General features: G+C 42.8%; 1 protein-coding gene across 2 annotated transcripts in view; it reads right to left on the minus strand.

The window, feature by feature from the left end:
- Position 1: 1 nt before the first annotated feature.
- The window catches only part of LOC137334203 (uncharacterized), a 50,296-nt gene continuing 30,691 nt past the window's right edge, over positions 2 to 19,606 (minus strand). For both annotated transcript variants that reach the window (XM_067998795.1, XM_067998796.1), the window contains 4 exons: positions 18,042 to 18,107; positions 16,931 to 17,034; positions 14,948 to 15,106; positions 2 to 2,893 (listed from right to left, as the gene is read on the minus strand). In XM_067998795.1, the coding sequence (XP_067854896.1) occupies positions 2,518 to 2,893; positions 14,948 to 15,106; positions 16,931 to 17,034; positions 18,042 to 18,107 (705 nt within the window). In that variant the 3' untranslated portion in view covers positions 2 to 2,517. The remainder of the gene's footprint in view (positions 2,894 to 14,947; positions 15,107 to 16,930; positions 17,035 to 18,041; positions 18,108 to 19,606) is intronic.

Raw genomic sequence — 19,606 nt, forward strand, 5'->3', positions numbered from 1 at the left:
CCTTTGTGCATTTGAGTTTATTGCTAAGGGAAGATACACAGTTCTATGACTTTCAAGAACACCGGAGTAAACATGACATTCAGTATGCAATAGCCATTAGTTGGTGGAGGAAAAGAAATATCAAAACATGATGTGCCACCAACTAGTTACATCCAATGTGGTTACAGATACTGATTTGACAATTGTTGCATCCCCAACACACTCCTTTAATTTTTGAATGGCTGCCTGAACTTTTAAAGTAAAAGCTGTAACAGAGCATACCAATGGCTTAGTGGGTAAATGCACTGTGTGGTGTATTACTGAATCATGCAAACTAGTTCCCATCCCTGGTCTATGCCAAGTTGGCAAAATTAAGCAGTGGAGAGTCTACAATTCAATTTTGGGTATGGCTGATTTTTTTTTGAAGCACCTTGTTGTCCCTTGACTCCTCTCGGAAAGTGTGCTTATGTGGACATTGGATGAGAACAGGATTGAGCTTAGTTGTGAAAGCTCTCATGGTTGAAAAGCTTGTCACAATGGGTTCACATGTAAATAACAGAAACTTGATGAGCTACCAAAGTGCCACTGGCTGAAAATTAATATGATTGTAGAATATTTTTAATGTTAATTTTTTTTCAAAATCATTTATAGATTCTATATTCGCTTCATTAACAAAGAGCTTTGGAAAAGTTGGAGAATTAGATCTGAAGAAATTTTCAGTTGTTCAGGTGCTAAATTATTATTTGCACATATTAAAAAACGTATTAGTAAGCAATGTTAATTGAGTTCCTCACTGTAATGCACAGATCTAATTGTTACCAATTGTATTACTCTAGTAATGCTGCTCAACAGTATTCGGTGGCACTCTTCCTGTAAAGGATGATGTGCAACTACTTTACTGAGGATGAAAACCAGTCGATGCAAAAAAGGAAAGGAAAATGGAGATGTTTGGGGTTTGTGTAAGGCACAAACAAGAGTTTTGAAAAGAGATTTGCATTTTTAAGCACCTTATCAAGTTTCAGAAATGTACTTCAGCATAAAAAGTGTAGTTATTAGTGTCTGTTAATGTGGCAGCCATTTTACGTATAACCAATCTGACAAACAGCAATGAAATCTGTATTGTGGGAGAAATGTTGACCAAGTCATTATCTTGGATAGTGCTATGGAATCATTAAGGTCCACATGAATGGGCACACAGGGTCTCTCTTCAGCATCCCATCTGCAAGATGGCACTCCCTAAGGATTGCATTGAAGTATTGGCATTGATTATGTTCTCAAGTGCTGGATTGGGGCTTGTAAAAGTGAAGGATTCTAGGGCAGGATTTTGAGGGTGGACTGTAATAATTGATAGTGGCCACCAACAAGCGAGTGGAAAACAGAATTTTCAGAAGTACAGAGAGTATGTGTAGCAATGAAAGATTGGAGATCGTCAGTACAGTAAAGTAAGGTGAGACCACGGAGGGATTCAGAAATGAGGATGAGGAATTTGAAGTTAATTTAGGGCAATGGAAGGTGGTGGAGCTTGGGAAAAAAAATAAGTAATGGGAGAGTATATAAATGATGGATGGATGAGGTACATCATAGGTGAGTGCAGGCAGAGGAAGGGAAGCTGTTATAGTGTCTTGATTGCAACAGGTGCCATCAGAAAAGAGAAGTGTCTGATAGGTGGACTGCAGAGGAGATTTGTTGAGGAGGACAGAGCAGTCGACTGAAGTGGTCAAGAAGGACAATGAGCCACGGTCATAAAAGCACAGGATGTCGTTTGGCCAGTGCTGCCTCGGTGTGGGCAGGTACAAACAAAGGAATGGGAGGAGAAGTGAATATATAGTTGCAAGGCAGCAGCACATTCAAGGAGTTTGGAAAGAGATTGGTTGAGATAGGCCATAATTACTGAGAATGGAGGGTTTGAGTTCTTTTTCAGGAAGGAATTTTGTAAGCAGTCAGAACAGTACAAAGACAGATGGGTGTCAGCATAAATGGAATACTGATATGTACCATGGTTCTGAAAGACGTCAGGGCAATACATAGTTTGAGGTTGCTATCGGCAAGAATGAGATACTTGCATATAAGGAAATGAGTGCCAATTCACATTATGTGCAAATGTCTTACCATGTCATTTGGGACATTTAATTAGGTTACTTGTCAAAGCCAAATCTTATTCTTTGTGTGTAGGTTAAATACTATACCTGATTAATGTTTGTGATGTCTTTCTCTCTGCACTTAACAGGGAGCTGGGTCACCTGGACACCTTTTTCTTTCCACTGTAACAACAGCTGATAGTATTTTCGGCTCCAGATCTGATAACCCCAGAACTAAATTGCTGGTTTTGGCTTTTTAAGATTGTTTTGCACATGTAACAAAGGGTGATAGATGTGTGCTAAACAATACTTTTAATAGTGGTCAATCATGCATTGATAACTACTTGAATATAATGTACATTTCTCATGGCAAATAAATGTTTATTACATATGGAGTCCACTGTGAAAAAAGTATAATCCAAAATCTTTGGCTCTCCAAATTCAACATTTCCATTGCAATTTACACCCTGGTTTCATCCATAACTGTAAATGGATGAAACGGGAGAATGCTTTGGCGAAAGTTATGCTTTCTGGAAATACTGGCAAAATAATAGTCAATATCTTGTTCTGATATTCCAAAGTCCATATCCCCATGAAGTGCATTCCATTCTGTTTCACTATCTACAAACACCTCTCCTTCCTGTGGTACGTAAACATTGGAGTAGGTAGATGGTGGCCTGCTCTGGGTATATTCTGTCACAGCTAAATCCAAATGCTCAAGATTCAAAAGGTCCTGTTCTGTCCAGAGAACGGCTGATGGGTGGTTCCAAGAAGCTTCGACTCTTGGTGTTGAAGTAGTTTGAGGATCTTCCAAAACATGGTCCAAACAGGTACAACTTTTATAAAGAATACAAAAAAGAACTTTTTTAAAAGGAATACAAGCATCAAAGAATGTGTGATATGCTGTTTTCAAAGGAAAAGGCCTATTTGTAATATAATTAAACTGCTAATCCAATTACAAAGTTATAGTATTGACACATAATGTAAATTCCATTGATTGTTACTCTTTTGGAAGCACTGAAAATAAACACATCACAATTTTTTTTAAAAGACAATGATCTTTAAGTACAGACATAACAGATATAGTAATCTATGTAACATATTAAAATTGTGCCATGGGCCTTGCCTCCATTGGAAACTGCTATGTAAACATTTCCTGTACGAGTTGCACTGTTAAAGTGTTTACAGTTAGCGGTCAGATTCCTTGTCCTGTCTGTAAGCAGAGCTCTAATAGATTTCCCATGTTAATCTGATCAGTGAGCTGTCCCAACTATCTGTCACACTACAAGATGGAGCTGTAGGGCCTGGTCAGCCCATGCTACTACTGCGTGCTCCGGAGATGGTAAATATTTTTAGAAATTATATAGTTGCTAAGTATATATAGAAATAAGTTAATAACTACAATGACATTTTTTAAAAATTTACATTGCATGTAATTAATTGCTTTTAAATTTCTATTTGCCCCCCGCCCCCAGCCAGGTCGGCCTCAAGCCCACTTGCTTTCTGGCGCTTGCCAAATGGCCTGAGACCTTAAGCCCCACTCGCTATCGTGCCCCAGCAATCCTGCAGTGGAGCAATGGGGAACCTGGATGCGGTGAGGAGAAACAGGCCAGCACCAAACATAAAGCCACGCAATAAAAGCCAACAACGGCAGGAAGCCTGGTGATATGGAGGAGGAACAAAATGGGCTGAACAAAAGGAGAATCACCAGCTGGTGGCAACGAAGAGTAGCGGGAAGAGGCAGACACCAGGCTAAGCGTTAGATAAACAAAATATATTTATAATGTAGCCTCCATAACTAGAACCGGACTTCAGCGGAACAGGCTAGCTGAAAATTAATTAAACTGGCAACCAATGAAATTCATATTCTGTAGGGACTTTTTTTAAAAAAATGCTAACTTTATCATTATCTAATTTTTTTTAGCAAGTCTCAAAACAATTTTAATAACTCATGGTCTGAACTTATTAAATATCTCCCATTCCCCAAGGACCTCTGCTCAGCTCCGATTTCCTTCCCTCAACCAACAAATGATGTCCAAATACCAATTAACCCCAATACTAACTACCCACAATCTACATTTCTCACTCCCTCATCACCTCCCCTCTTCCCAGAACTCACTACCCACCCCTCTCAACTACTGATTACACCCAAGCCCACTATCCTCCCATATATTAGCTACTTCCTTCAGAATTTTAATTAGACACTTTAATAGCAAATCTTTCACAATCTCAATACAATATTCCCCATCACTCCCTGACCTACTCAACTACCCTTTCTACCACTTGATTACTTAATATTCCACCTTAATTGCCCTTCCTCCAATCTTACTCATTGGTCTTCCCAAACTACCCGCTACCTCACTTCTCCAGTCACCTAAACAGTATTACACCACCTTCTAAACACCAGATCCTCTCAACTACCGTTATCAACACATCGTGTCCACTTGCTTATAAAACATTCTTTCCTCCTAATACCCAACAACAACATGAAGAGATATCCGTTTATGATTGGTCATCTGACTGTAACCTAACTCACATCGAGTCCTGTTCACTTATCACCCCTGTGCTTGCAGACCTACATTGGCTCCTGGTCCGGCAACACCTCAAATTTAAAATTCTTATCCTTGTGTTCAAATCCCTCCATGGCCTCGTCCCTCCCTATCGCTGTAACCTCCCTCCTCCAGCCCCACAACCCTCCAAGATCTCTGCGCTCCTCCAACACTGGCCTCTTGTGCATCCCTGATTTCCATTGCCCCATGATAGGCAGCTGTGCCTTCAGCCATCTATGCCCTAAGCTTTGGAATTCCCCCCTACACCTTTCTGTCTCTCTACCTTTCGCTCCTCCTTTAAGTTGCTTCTTAAAACCGACCTCTTTGACCAAGCTTTTGGTCACCTGTCCTAATAGCTCCTTATATGGCTTGGTGTCAAATTTTGACTGATAACGCTTCTGTGAAGCGCCTTTGGACATTTTATTACTTCAAAGACATTGGGCTCGATATTAGGAGGGAGGCGGGTTGGCAGCGGGGAGTCGACTGGGCGCATGGGTAACGCGCCCAGTGAATTCGGGGTGCTCCGTACGTGATCGCAGCCTAGTTGAAGGCACTTACCTTAGTTTCCGGGTTTCGCGCTGGAAAGCTGCGCAGCGGGCGGACTGCGCACCCGCATCATAGGCTGTCAGCTGGAGGAGCCCTATTTAAAGGGGCAGTCCTCCACTGACTGATGCTGCAGAAAGGAGCCAAAATTACAGCATTGAGCAGCCGCGGGGGAAGGCTGCTCCCAGGTTTAATGATGCCTCACTTCAGGTCCAACTGGATGGGGTGAGGAGGAGGGGGAGGACAGAGATCTTCTCCCCGACGGGCGGGAGGAAGTGGCTTGCCTCTGCCACCACAAAGGCCTGGCTCGAGGTGGCAGAGGAGGTCACCAGCACCACCAACATATCACTCACCTGTATACAGTGCAGGAGGCGCTTCAGTGACCTAATGAGTACACTTATTCCCCTACACTCCGTCTGCCACATTTCCTTCTGCACTGCCAACACTACTCTATCACATCACTCCTCACACCCACTCAAAGCTCATCATCATCTTACCTGCACCTACTCACCTCGCCAGTACTCATCCCGCCACTACCACTCAACCCAATCCTCATACAATCTCATGGCTCTGTCTCATACTCACCCTCTCATGCATCTCTTTCACGGTCAGCCTCACCCAACCTGCCACTACCTGTGCTGCAGCCACAGGGCATGCATCGCATGTGTGTATTAGGAAGCGTAAGGCAAACGTATCGTGAGCATGAAGAGGATGCACAACGGTGTTTGAGGGTTTGTCGTGGATTTTACTTATATTTAATTTCTGATCAACTCACATTACATATTATATTGTCACCACTACTGCCACATCTTTGCAAATCTTGTCTGGTTTGTGCAATAATGCCCTTTCCTGAGGATCACCATGAAAACCCACAACCGATGCCACCCATTGTGTCACTGCAGAGTGGGTGTAGGTGTATTTGCAGGGCTTTTTCGTGCAGACGACTGAGAGATGTCGGCAATGTCCCCGGTGGCACCCTGGAAGGATGCGGAGGAGAAGTTGTTGAGGGCAGTGGTGACTTTGACAGTGACAGGTAAGAAGATGGTGCTCGGGCCAGCCAGGAGCAGCTCGGCATCAAGGAGGCTGCAGATGTCCACGACTACATGTCGAGTGACTCTGAGCCTCCGTGTGCACTGCTGCTCAGAGAGGTCCAGGAAGCTGAGCCTCTGTCTGTAGACCCTGTGGCGAGGGTAGTGCCTTCTGCGACGCATCTCTGCGGTTGCCCTTCTGCTGCGCAGGTGGATGTGTCACAGCACTGTGTTGTGGAGCTCCACATGTCAGAGGTGGACAGCGAGGCTGGTGAGGCTGGTGATGCTGTTCGTCCTCCGAGGAGGTCATGACTGCAGCTATGGCGGCCCCCATCCGGAAGATGTACGTTTGAGGGGGTCCGTAAGGTAGGTAAATGTGTCTGGACACCGGGGTTGAGGTTCCAAGTTGGTGAATTTTATTGTTGGGAGGAGGGTGGTGGAGGCCAAACTTTGTCCAAAGTGACAGAGTGGCCTCCTGCAATGAGTGAGGGTCTTCCCCCCCCCCCCCAACCTGTCAAATGGACCTTTGCAGCCGCCATAGGCTGGTGGCTGCAATACATCCATTTCAACTGGGAGTGTTTCCCCCAGTAGGGGAAAACACGCTCAGTAGGGATGAAAATCCCACCCCTCCTAAAATATCCTACAAATCAGGTCTGCTAACGACCTGAACTATCACATTAATTGCCTTGTGAGATCCCGCTGGCTTTAATTGCTGGCAGGAGTCCTGCATGCGGGGGCTGCACGCGCATCTAAGTGCGTCACTGGGGAACCCAAAAGTGGGCGGGTTGGAGCCGGGCTCCGGACCCGCCCTGGGAATCCCCGATTTTTGGAGCCCCCCCCGGCTACAAACCCGCCGGCTCGGACGTCCAAAAATCGAGCCCGTTATATAAATGCAAGTTGTTGAATTACATGGAGGAATGTGTTGCCAGAGAGAGGATAGATGATTGACTAGTGAGTGACTATATACGGAAGCACTGAAAATGAATTAGTTGGTAATAATAAGAAAAAAAAACTGCAAATGCTGGAAATCTGAAATTTTAAAGAACAGAAATGCTGAAAATATACAGTATGTCAATCAGCATCTGTAAAGAGAAAAGACAGATTAACGTTTCAAATGTGTACCCTTATTCAGAATACAGGTTCTCAGCCCAAAGTGTGAACCTGTTTTTTTTTCTCCTTGGAGTGCTCACAGGCCCATTATGCATTTCCAACATTTTCTAGTTCGTAATATGTTGGACTGAACTGAAGATAGAATCATAAAAAGCATGGAAGGAGGCCATTCGGCCCATCAAGTTCGTGCCGGCTCTATGCAAGAGTAATCCAGCTAGTCCCACTCCCCTGCCCTATCCCCGTAGCCCTGCAAATGTTTTCATTTCAAGTGCTTATCCAGTTCCCCTTTGAAGGCCATGATTGAATCTGCCTCCACCACCCCCCTGGCAGTACATTCCAGATCCTAACCACTCACTGCATAAAAAAAATTTTCCTCTTGTCACCTTTGGTTCTTTTGCCAATCTTAAATCTATGTTCTCTGGTTCTTGACCCTTCCACCAATGGGAATAGTTTCTCGCTATTCTGTCTAGACCCTTCATGATTTTAAATACAACTATCAAATCTCCTCTCAACCTTCTCTGTTCCAAAGAGAACAACCCCAGCTTCTCCAGTCGATCCATGTAACTAAAGTCCCTCATCCCTGGAATCATTCTAGTAAATCTTTTCTCTCTAAGGCCTTCACATGTTTCCTAAAGTGCGGTGCCCAGAACTGGACACAATACTCCAGTTGTGGTCGAACGAGTGTTTTATAAAGGTTCATAATGATTCCTTGCTTTTGTACTCTATGCCTCTATAAAGCCCAGGATCCTGTATGCTTTCTTAACTGCTTTCTCAACTTGCCCTGCCACTTTCAACTATTTGTGCACATATACCCCAGATCTCTCTGTTCCTGTACCCCTTTTAGAATTGTGCCCTCTAGTTTATATTGCCTCTCCTCGTTCTTCCTACCGAAATGTATCACTAAGCATTTTTCTGCGTTAAATTTCATCTGCCACGTGTCTGCCCATTCCACCAGCCTGTCTATATCCTCTTGAAGTCTATCACTATCCTCCTCACTCTTCACTACATTTCCAAGTTTTGTGTCATCTGCAAATTTGGAAATTGTGCTTTGTGCACCTCAGTCCAAGTCATTAATATAAATCAAGAAAAGCAATGGTCATAGAAGCGACCCCTGGGGAACACCACTTTACACCTCCCTCCAATCCGAAAAACGACCGTTCACCACTACTCTCTGCTTCCTGTTACTTAGCCAATTTTTGTATCCATGCTGCTATTGCCCCCTTTATTCCATGGGCTTCAATCTTGATGACAAGCCTATTATGCGGCACATTAACAAATGCCTTTTGAAAGTCCATATACACCACATCAACCGCATTGCCCTCATCGACCCCTTCTGCTACCTCATCAAAAAACTATCAAGTTAGTTAAACACGATTTGCCTTTAACAAATCCATGCTGGCTTTCCCTAATCAATCCACACTTGTCCAAGTGACTGCTAATTCTGTCCCGTATTATCGTTTCTAAAAGTTCCCCACCACCAAGGTTAAACTGACTGGCCTGTAGTTGCTGGGTTTATCCTTACACCCTTTTTTAAACAAGGATGTAACATCTGAAATTCTCCAGTCCTCTGGCACCACCCCCGTATCTATGGATGTTTGGAAGATTATGGCCAGTACTGATGCAATTTCCACCCTTACTTCCCTCAGCAACCTAGGATGCATCCCATCTGGACCAGGTGACTTATCTACTTGAAAGGCCAGCTGTACTTATTGTACCTCCTCTTTATCAATTATTAGCCCATCCAGTATCTCAATTACATCTTCCTTTACTGAGACTCCGGCAGCATCTTCTTCCTTGGTAAAGACAGATGCAAATTACTCATTTAGTACCTTGGCCATGCCCTCTGCCTCCATGAGTTGATCTTTTTGGTCCCTGATCGGCCCCATCCCTCCCCTTACTACCTGTTTACTGTCTATGGAAGACTTTTGGATTCCCTTTTATGTTTGCTGCCAGTCTATTCTCATACTCTCTCTTTGCCCCTCTTATTTCCTTTTTCACTTCCCCTCTGAACTTTCTATATTCAGCCTGGTTCTCACTTGTGTTATCAACCTGACATCTATCATATGCCCCTTTTTTCTACTTCATCTTACTCCCTGTTTCGTCATCCAGGGAGCTCTGGCTTTAAATGCCATACCTTTCTCCCTTGTGGGAATGTACCTAGACTGTACCTGAACCATCTCCTCCTTAACGGCCGCCCATTGTTCAATTACAGTTTTGCCTGCCAATCTTTGATTCCAATTTACCCAGGCCAGATCAGTTCTCATTCCACTGAAATTGACCCTCCTCCAATTGAGTATTTTTACTTTAGAGTGGTCTATGTCCTTTTCGATAGCTATTCTAAACCATATGATGCTATAATCGCTGTTCCCTAAATGTTCCTCCATTGATAATTGCTCCACTTGGTCCACCTTATTCCCCAGAACCAAGTCCAGCAATATCTCCTTCCTCATTGGGACAGAAATGTATTGTCAAGAAAGTTCTTCTGAACACACTTCAAAATTTCCTCCCCTTATATTATTACTATCCCAGTCTATATTAGGATAGTTGAAGTCCCCCGTTATCACTACTCTATGGCTTTTGTACCTCTCTGTAAATTCCCTGTAAATTTGCTCTTCTATCTCTTTCGCACAAGTTGGTGGCCTATAGAATACACCCAGTAGTGCAATGGTACGTCTATTGTTTCTTAATTCTAACTAAATAGATTCTGTCTTTGACCCCTCAAGGACATCCTCTCTCTCCAGCACTGCAATGTTCTCCTTAATCAATACTGCCACCTCCCTCCTTTCTTCCCTTCCCTATCTTTCCTGAACACCTTGTATCCAGGAATATTTAGTATCCAATCCTGCCCTTTTTTAAGCCAGGTCTCTGTTATCACCACAAGATCATATTCCCATGTGGTTAATGGCACCAGCAGCTCTCCAACCTTGTTTAACATGCTCGTGCATTTACACACTGCACTGTAAACCTATCTTAGACTTTCTTGTACTCTCTCTTAGTCTGGTCCCATCTTCTACCATACTATTTCTTGCTCCCAATCCTTTGTACACCTTGTTCCTCCTTTCCAATTCTACGTCCTTGTGCCCATCACCCCTGCCAAATTAGTTCTTAAATCCCTCCACCACCACCCCCCACCCCCGACCCTGCACATGCGAACCTCCCCGCGAGGACATTGGTCCCAGCTCCGTTGAGGTGCAATCCATCCGGCCTGGACAGGTCCCACCTCACCCAGAACTTCTCCCAAGGCCCCAGGAATCTAATGCCCTCCCTCCTGCACCATCTCTCCAGCCACGCATTCATCTGCTCTATCCTATTTCTATACTCGCTAGCGCGTGGCACCAGCAGTAATCCGGAGATTAGTATTTTTGAGGTCCTGCTTCTTACTCTCGTTCCTAACTCCTTAAAATCTGCCTGCAGGACCTCATTCCTCTTTCTACCTATGTTGTTGGTACCGATATGGACCACGACCTTTGGCTGTTCACCCTCCCTCTCCAGAATATTCTGCAGCCGCTCAGTGACACCCTTGACCCTGGCACCAGGAAGGCAACATACCGTCCTGGAATCATGTCTGCGGTCGCTGAAACGCCTGTCTACTCCCCTAACTATAGAATCCCCATCACTATCGCTCTCTTGACCTTCCCCGCCCCCCCCCCCTACCCCGGTACAGCTGAGCCACCCATTGTGCTATGGACTTGGCTCTGGCTTCACTCCCTAGAGGAACCCTCTCCCTCACCAGTATATACCGGCTAGAGAGTGAGATGTCCTCAGGGGTCTCCTGCACTACCTGCCTGGTCCTCCTTGTCTGTCTGGCGGTCACCCACTCCCTCTTTGCACTTCCTTAAAGTGCGGGGTGACCAGCTCCAGAAACGTGCTATCCAAGTAGCTCTCAGCCTCGCAGTTGCACTGCAGTGACGCCAGCTGTTGTTCAAGCTCCGAAACCTGGAGCTCATGCTCCTCCAGCTGGCGATACTTCCTGCACCTGTGTTTGTCTAGGACATGGGAAGCGTCCTGGAGTTCCCACATGGCACAAGATGTGCATTCCACGGGAGTGAGGTGCCCTGCCATGCCTCGATTTGTTATATTATTAACTAAACTTAACTCAATATAAATTAAAGACTTAAAAAGAAACACTCACCAGCTACTCACCAGTCAGCTCCTTCCCTTGTGCTAACGTCACTTTGGGTTTTTTTCTCTCTCTCTGCCTGACGCTTGCGCTCTGACTCCCGCCCTTTTATGGGCCTCTGCCGCCTCAGCTGAACTCGGGTCTCCGACTCCTGCCTTTTTATGGGCCGCTTCCTCTCCTCTGCTCTGCCACCTAAGCTGCACTGGGGCCTCCGACTCCTGCCTTTTTATGGGCCGTTCCCTCTCCTCTGCTTTGCTGCCTCAGCTGCTCTCAGGCCTCCGACTCCTGCCTTTTTATGGGCCGCTCCCTCTCTGCTCTGCCGCCTCAGCTGAACTCGGGCCTCCAACTCCCTCCTTTTTATAGGCCGCTGCCGCTCCCTCTCCTCTCCTCTGCCGCCTCAGATAGCGAACTTAGCCCTCCTAAGTCTGAGAGTTTGTTCCAATTATTTCACATAACTTTCTATTACTTGTGTTAAAGTTTCATGGCCGCACAATTATTTTTACTCAATAATTAAATATCAAAGGAAGAGGTTTTTACCCAAAATCACACTAGGAATTCCTTTAACTTTATTTTCTCTGAAAATGAAGTTTCACCCCTGGTAGAGCAGCTTAACCTCACACAAGATCACTGCATAAATCTATAAAGTGTAATTTGCACTCATTTATTTCTCTTTATTAAAATAGGTATTGATTTGGGTTTAAAACAACTTCACAAAGTTGGAGGCATATAAGGCAGCTTGGATGGAAAAAATTGGATAAGAGGCCTGAGTAAATCAAGTGGGGAGGTAATCAAAGGCCGGAAGAGGCAGGAAGGGGAAATCGTGAATCAATGCCATTCTATGGTTTTTAGGAATCGAGGAAATTAAACCAGATGGGATACATACATAAGAAGAATATGGGCAAGGCTCTGGTTAGTATTTTTGGGAACTCTATAATTACAGGGGCTCTATCTGGGGACTGAAGGATAACCAATGCCTTCCTGAAAATCAAATAAGATGATGTAAATTTGGGAATTATAGATCAGTGAGTGTAACATTGGTGGTGGGGAAAATGTGCAAACATTTTCCAGGACACAACCAATGCTCATTTAAGAAGCATAGAAGCTTTAAGGAGTATTCATAGGTGCTTCAAAAGTCATGGTTCACTAATCCATGAATGCTTTGTGGAAGAACTAGGTTTAGTGGGCAAGGGCAATCAAGTGGGTATAATTTACTTGGATTTTAAGAAGGCATTTGATACAATTTTGTACCTAAAGCTTTTAAAGAAAACCAAGGCTCATCAAATTAATGTGCTATTTAATTTGATATCCTAATCATCACCAAGACTGCATATTTTCATCTCTGCCATTACCTCACCATCACCACTGAAACCTTCATCCACATCTTCATCTCCAGGCTTATCTTCTCCAATGCTCTCTTTGCCAGCCTCCAGAGTTCAAAGTAACGAAACTAAACCTCTGGCAGCCACATCCTTTCCCATAATTAGTCCTGCTCCACTATTATCAACCTTCCCAACTGAAGTCAAGGCTGTTATCAATGACAGTGTAGTTGAGTAAGAACGTAAGAAATAGGAACAGGAGTAGGCCATACGATCCCTCGAGCCTGCTCCGCCATTCAATCAGATCATGGCTGATCTTTGACCTTAACTCCACTTTCCCGCCTGATCCCCATATCCCTTGATTTCCCTAGAGTCCAAAAATCTATCCATCTCAGGCTTGAATATATTCATCAACTCAGCATCCACAGCCCTCCTTGGGTGGAGAATTCCAAAGATTCACAACCCTCTGCATGAAGAAATTCCTCCTCATCTCAGTCTTGAATGGCCGACCCCGAATCCTGCGATTATGTCCCCTAGTTCTGACTCTCTGGCCAGGGTCTCAACATCTACCCTGTCAAGCCCCCTCATAATCTTGTATGTTTCAATGAGATCACCTCGCATTCTTCTAAACTCCAGAGAGTATAGGCCTATTCTATTCAACCTCTCTTGATAGGACAACCCTCTCATCCCAGAAATTAATCTAGTGAACCTTCGTTGCACCGCCTCTAAGGCAAGTATATCCTTCCTTAGATAAGGAGACCAAAACTGTACATAGTACTCCAGGTGAGGTTTCACCAAAGCCCTGTACAACTGTAGTAAGACTTCCTTACTCTTGTGCTCCAAACCCCTTTGCAATAAAGGCCAACATGCCATTTGCTTTCCTAATTGCTCGCTGCACCTGCATACTAACTTTTTGTGTTTCTTGTGCGAGGACACCTAAGTATCTCTGAACACCAACATTTAGTAGTTTGTCACCATTTTAAAAATATTTTCTATTCTTCCTACCAAAGAGAATAACCTCACATTTCCCCATATTACACTCCATCTGCCACTGGAATAACTGGTGTATCAGGTTATTGAGTGCAATTTTAGGTACCCAACTATCAGAATAAAATTGGCTAATAAGAGAAAGCTCTGACAACAGTCTTGCGGACTATCCAAGGACTTGGAGCTAGGTTACAAAGACAGATTTACAGCTGAACTTGTTTTCACTGAGGAAAAGATTATTTAGAGGAGATTGGATCCAGATGTCTAAAATGAGAGGCATGGATATTGTAGACAGAAGCAGGTAATTTAACTGCAATTGAGGAACTAGAGAACAAGAGTACAAAATTTAACCGGGCTCAAGTGAGATTAGAGATGGAAATTTTTGTTCCAAAAGGATAATGAATATCCCAAAAACAGCAGTTAATGCTGGTTAATGCCTTGTACAATTTAAAAAATAGAATTAAAGTATACAAAGATAGATATAGCTGTTTAAATAATGCATGCAATATTGTGTTTCCAATACAACGGGTACCATGGATGCGTTGTGTGTGCATGTACTTGGTCAGATTAAACAATATGAATTTTACAGTTGGATTAAAATTCTGGAGTTATACTTGATGAGGAAAGACTACCAAGCCTAGTCCTACCACCACCTATGTATAATTTTCCTCGTCATAGAGTAAACCAAACCACTCAATTTCCTGAAGTTGGTAGCCATGATAAAGCTCTGAAATTTCTTCCTCACCCCTTAAATCGCAGGGTTTACATACTGCTTCCTGTGATTCCCTACAAGTTCAGAAGTTGCACCCCTTAGATAGGAAGAGGCAGTGTTTGAATTGAAGACTTTAATTGTGAAAAATTGAAAGTAGAAATTGTTCCCACTTAAGACATTTATTTAGGTGCATAAGAGGAGTTGCTTCAAAGGGCATGTATTCATAAAAGTTAACACTGAATGTTGGAAGTGGGTACAGTTTTGGAAAATCTGCAAAGATTGAAGACCTCCCAGCAGATTCATGAGAACAGCCCTTGGGTAAGACTCCACAAGACAACATTGCTATTAGTAATTAGAAATTATCATTGGCCTGAACATATTTCACACAGGACCCTTATAGTTGGGCAAGAGAGGAGTCTTTCAAGTATCGGCTCATGCACCCTTTTGGGTACAGTGTGGCCTGTAGAGATATGAATTGGGGAAAATGGATGTACTTCATACCCTCAAATTTGTTGGAAGACTAACCTAAGGGAACCGTTGGTCATAGTCGGGTAGCTGGAAAAATGGGAAATGTGTTGGTTGCCATGGCGACAGGCTATTTTGCTCCTTCTCCTGCGTCTCTTCACTGGCTCCTTTTCTCTTTCAGTTTTGGCAACCTGACTCGCCAAGAGAGTGTTCAGCTTTCTGAGAAAGATGACAAAGAACCATCATTAGTGAATATTGACACATTGCATTAGAAAAGCACTTAATTCTAATTGGTAAGTACACAGATAATGTTTCGGTATGTAGAATCCAGTCTACTGGTATACAATGCCCATCTTTACATTGTGTAAATATACCACACAATATTTTCGGAGTTGTAAGATAAGCAAATTGAAATAGTAGCTATTAGAAATTACACTTTTAAAACTGCACTTATACCCTTGAAACCAAAAGAGAAAATGCTGTAAACGCTCCAGATCAGTCAGCATCTACGGAGAGAAGAGGTAAATTAACATTTCAGGTGCAGATTCTTTGTCAGAACAGCATTAAAAAGTAACAGAACAAAGGGAAGGTGGGGGGGAACACACGTACGTACACCTCGAGCTGGCACTTGGGACAGAACAGAGTTGTTCAGCAAAGCGGTCACCTAATCTGCATTTGGTCTCCCCATTGTAGAGGAGACTTTACGAGTTTGGAGGAAGTATTTGGGACCCTGGACAGTGGTGTGGGAGGAGGGAGTACACAGGTGTTGCATTTCCTGCACTTGCACAGGAAGGTTCCAGAGGAAAGAGAATATGTGGTAGAAGCATGAACAAGAGTGTCATGGAGGGATCAGTCCCTTCAGGGAGCGCGGGAGCTGGGGTAGGAGAAAATGTGTTTGGCAGTGGGATCATGCTGGAGGTGACTAAAATGACAAGAGGATGATCTGGCAAATATGGAGGCTGGTCAGCTACAAAGTAAGAACAAGAGTGACTCCATTGCAGTTGTGGTGGGGGGGAGGAGCAGAAGCAGGGGACATGGGACAGATCTGGTTGAGAGTCCCATCTACCACATCAGAGGATAAGCTAAGGAATAAAAGACATTTCAGAAGCTGTGGTGTGGAAGGTGGCATCAACAGAGTAGATGCAATGGAGATAGAGAAACTGAGAGAAAGGAATGGAGTTCTTACAGGAAGTGGGATGGGAAGAAATATAATCCGGATAGTTGCGGCAATCAGTGGGCTTGTAATAGATGTCAGTGGCGATGGGGAGAGAGAGAAGTCCAGGAGGGGAAGGGAAGAGTCACAGATGGACCATTTAAAGGTAAGGGATGGGTGGAAATTTGAAGCATAGTTAATGAGATTCTCTAGATCAAGGTGAGAGCAGGAAGCAGCACTGACATAGTCACCAATGTAATGGAAAAAAGAGGTCAGGAAGGGGACATGAATGTGACTGGAACAAAGAGTGTTCAGTATATTCTACGAAAAGGCGGGCTGTCTTGGTGAAGGATAGAGATGTAAAGGGTCTGTATGTCCATAGCAAAAAGGAGTGCACAGCATGTCAGTGCCTTTGCAGTTGTTGTTGAATGTTTCTGAGCTCTTCTGCAACAAGCCAAACTGCTGCAAGACTGCTACCAGTCTAATTTACCAACTCACTGATCGCACACTTAAATTACAGAACCATTTCCAATGCAGATTGTTGGTGCTCTGAATTCATCCCAGTTACACTCAGTAGCAACACAAACAACTGAACAAGCACAAAATTAAAATTCTGCAGTTACCCAAAAGTCCAAATGTGATTTAAAGTTTCTGGCCTTAACCTGGGCTCTCAGACTGTCGGGTCAGAAAAAATGGTTGCACGAGGTATCAAGTACCACCAGGAGCAGCCGTTTATGATTGCTTCTGGTGCTGCTTTGCCTTCAGGGATCCCAAAGAAAACCCATCTCAAACTGAGTTTTCTTAGAAACTTTTTCGAAGCTAATAATTTTGTGCCTAGTCCAATATTCTGGGAACTGCTTCACAAAGAGAGAATAATGTCTTTTTTTTACCTTCTCTTACTGCAATCAAATAGAATAAAGCCACCTGCAGCTCCATATCCCAATAAGCTCAAAAAAGGCCACAGTAGTGAGTTCACTGCCATTCCCAGCGTCAGCTGTAAAATTCAGATTGCCAATAATATAAAACACCAAAAAGGAACGTTGAAGATTTTAATTGTAACAGCTGTATGCAATGACTTAATGTTCTAGCAATTTTTATCAGAACTTTCTGCTTAATTTTATTTGTGCAAACAGTATTTTGTGTCTGTTGTGGTCCACTGTTCACAAATTTCTGTCCACACTATCTTGTGCAATATTTGTCATTTGCTTCTGAGAACTAACTATAATACCACAGTTAGAAAAAATACAAGCTTTATCCAATGTACCATGTCCATTTGAGCACAAAATTACATCCATTATGCAAAGACTAGTCGCTGATGATGGATTAAAATCAGATATTAATATTGCTTTGAGGATAAATCGAACTTGCTCAAACTGAATACATGTCTAAAATAAAATACATGTGTAAAATAAAAAAGGAAATTGGATTTTATGATGTGTACGCAATTTGTTATGCTGTCACTTGCCAAATTGTGTGTTTCTTTAATAGCTTGCAAAATATTAGTTTACATGTTTGCTGTAGTTGTGCCTCTTGGAATTTTGCATTGTTAAATAAATAAGTCCAAACTCATTTATTTAACTGCAGTTAAATGCACATGACTAATATATGTTACAATGGATTGTCAGTAGAGTTTATTTTGAACACTTGCACATTGCTCTGTTGAGCCAGTTGCCAACAGTAATTTCCTTTCATTCTTACATCATTTCCTCTCTGTTTTCCCTCTATTGTTTTACTATTTCCTTGGCCATAGATTCAATGCTTGCATAGCAATAAAAATATTTCTGCCTTTGGCTTCTTATACTAGAGAATGGTTGCATTTCCCTAACATCTGCTCTAAGGTGAAAGAATCATCTCTGAAATCCAATGCAATTTTGTTGTACTCTGCTGCTAAAAATGAGTTACGAACTTTTCTATGGTTAGTTTTGGGATGAAAGCCAATTTTTGGTTTGTGGAATCAATACATTTGGACACCTATGTGCTGGGGCTCACTGGCCAGCCTACCTGTTTTTCCCTGATCACCTCATGAGGCTTTGTGGGATTGTAGAAGCATGGAAAGGTTGTATTGATCTAAAATAGAACGAGATAGGCAACACCAATGAAAAGATGTATGAAATTATAGCATATCAAACACAAAATAAGATGCTTAACTTCAAGTGCTGTACCAGCATGGACTCTATGTGGACATTACATCAATCACAGATACAGTATGGTGCTTAGAACTTACTTTAGGAAAGTTCAATCATTAGGAAAATAGGGAGAGGAAAGAATCAATTTCAAAAATGAAAACATTTATTAAAAAATAGGGCAACTTTGGGCTGCATTGAAAGATATCTTCAATTTTACTTCTTAACCAGATGGAGCTTAGATTGCCAACACCCCATTGACAAATTTCCTCCTTCAGCTAGGAAGGTGAGAGTGTCAGAGGCTCCATTAGTGCCATTCTGTGACTGACTGACAAATACTCTCATGTGCGATGAAACTGGTTCTGGTACTCATCTTTTCTCCTTGAGAAAAAGAAAATGTGCACATTCACCATTTAGCAGTCTTGTATAGAATCAGCAAGACTTGACAGTGAGACTCTATTTGGAATTTATGATCTAGCTTTAGAGTCCAGCAATGCATTGTTAAAACAGGGCTGCATGATTATACAGGGAACCTCCATTGTTTGCTGGAATGGAGAGGAATGCCCAATGGATAGTGGAAATGACATAAAATCAAGAGTTTGCAAATTATGGTCCCACATAGATGATGCACCAAAGCCCTAGGTGCAAGAATGAAAACAATTACCATATAAATAACATAAATTGAACTTAGTCTCTTTTGGACAATGAGGTTGATTTATGTGAGAAAGGAGGAAATTGGCTTTGGCAGGCCATGCGGGGAGAAGACATCTCACGAAAGGTTTTGTCCCAGGGAATTCAGGTAGATAATTAGAACATGGATGATGGAGATACCAGCAATCTGCTTCATTCATATTGTGATGAGGAAAATCTGTTGTATTTTAGAAAGGTTCTGCAATAGGAATAATTAAGACTCCTCCAATGGCTCAGCTGGGTAAGGAAATTTGTAGTAAGCCATACAAACCAGGAAAGTTCTAGGTTCAGTGATCTAAACTAGGATGGCACTAGGAATTCTACAATTGCCTTCAGTGTTTATGGGTTAAGAGAAAAAAAAAATCAAGCAGATCTTCCACCCCACCCCCAATCATTAGCTAGAGACTTCTGTTGGACATGCGGGTAAATAGATGTTGATGAGGACTGGATCAGGGTTGGCTGTGATGCCCCTACAATCAAAAAGCACTGTTTAGATTCAGGAAGAATGACCACTTGGGCATGGTACCACATTGTGTCCAGCACCCATGACACTGTACCACAACAAAGAGTCAATGTCTTCAGGCAAGAAGGAGGGGACAGGAGAAAGTTGCTGGAAAAAAAAGAAAAAGTATATTTTTTGGCTATATTTCCAACAAAGTCAAGAACACAACTAATAGCTGAAAGTATTAAACAAAAAACTGAAATACCCCCAAAAGTCAACTGTATCCAAGTTCAAATCAGAAATAATGATTA

The sequence above is a fragment of the Heptranchias perlo genome, chromosome 17 (assembly GCF_035084215.1).
Source record: "Heptranchias perlo isolate sHepPer1 chromosome 17, sHepPer1.hap1, whole genome shotgun sequence".
Taxonomy (NCBI): domain Eukaryota; kingdom Metazoa; phylum Chordata; class Chondrichthyes; order Hexanchiformes; family Hexanchidae; genus Heptranchias; species Heptranchias perlo.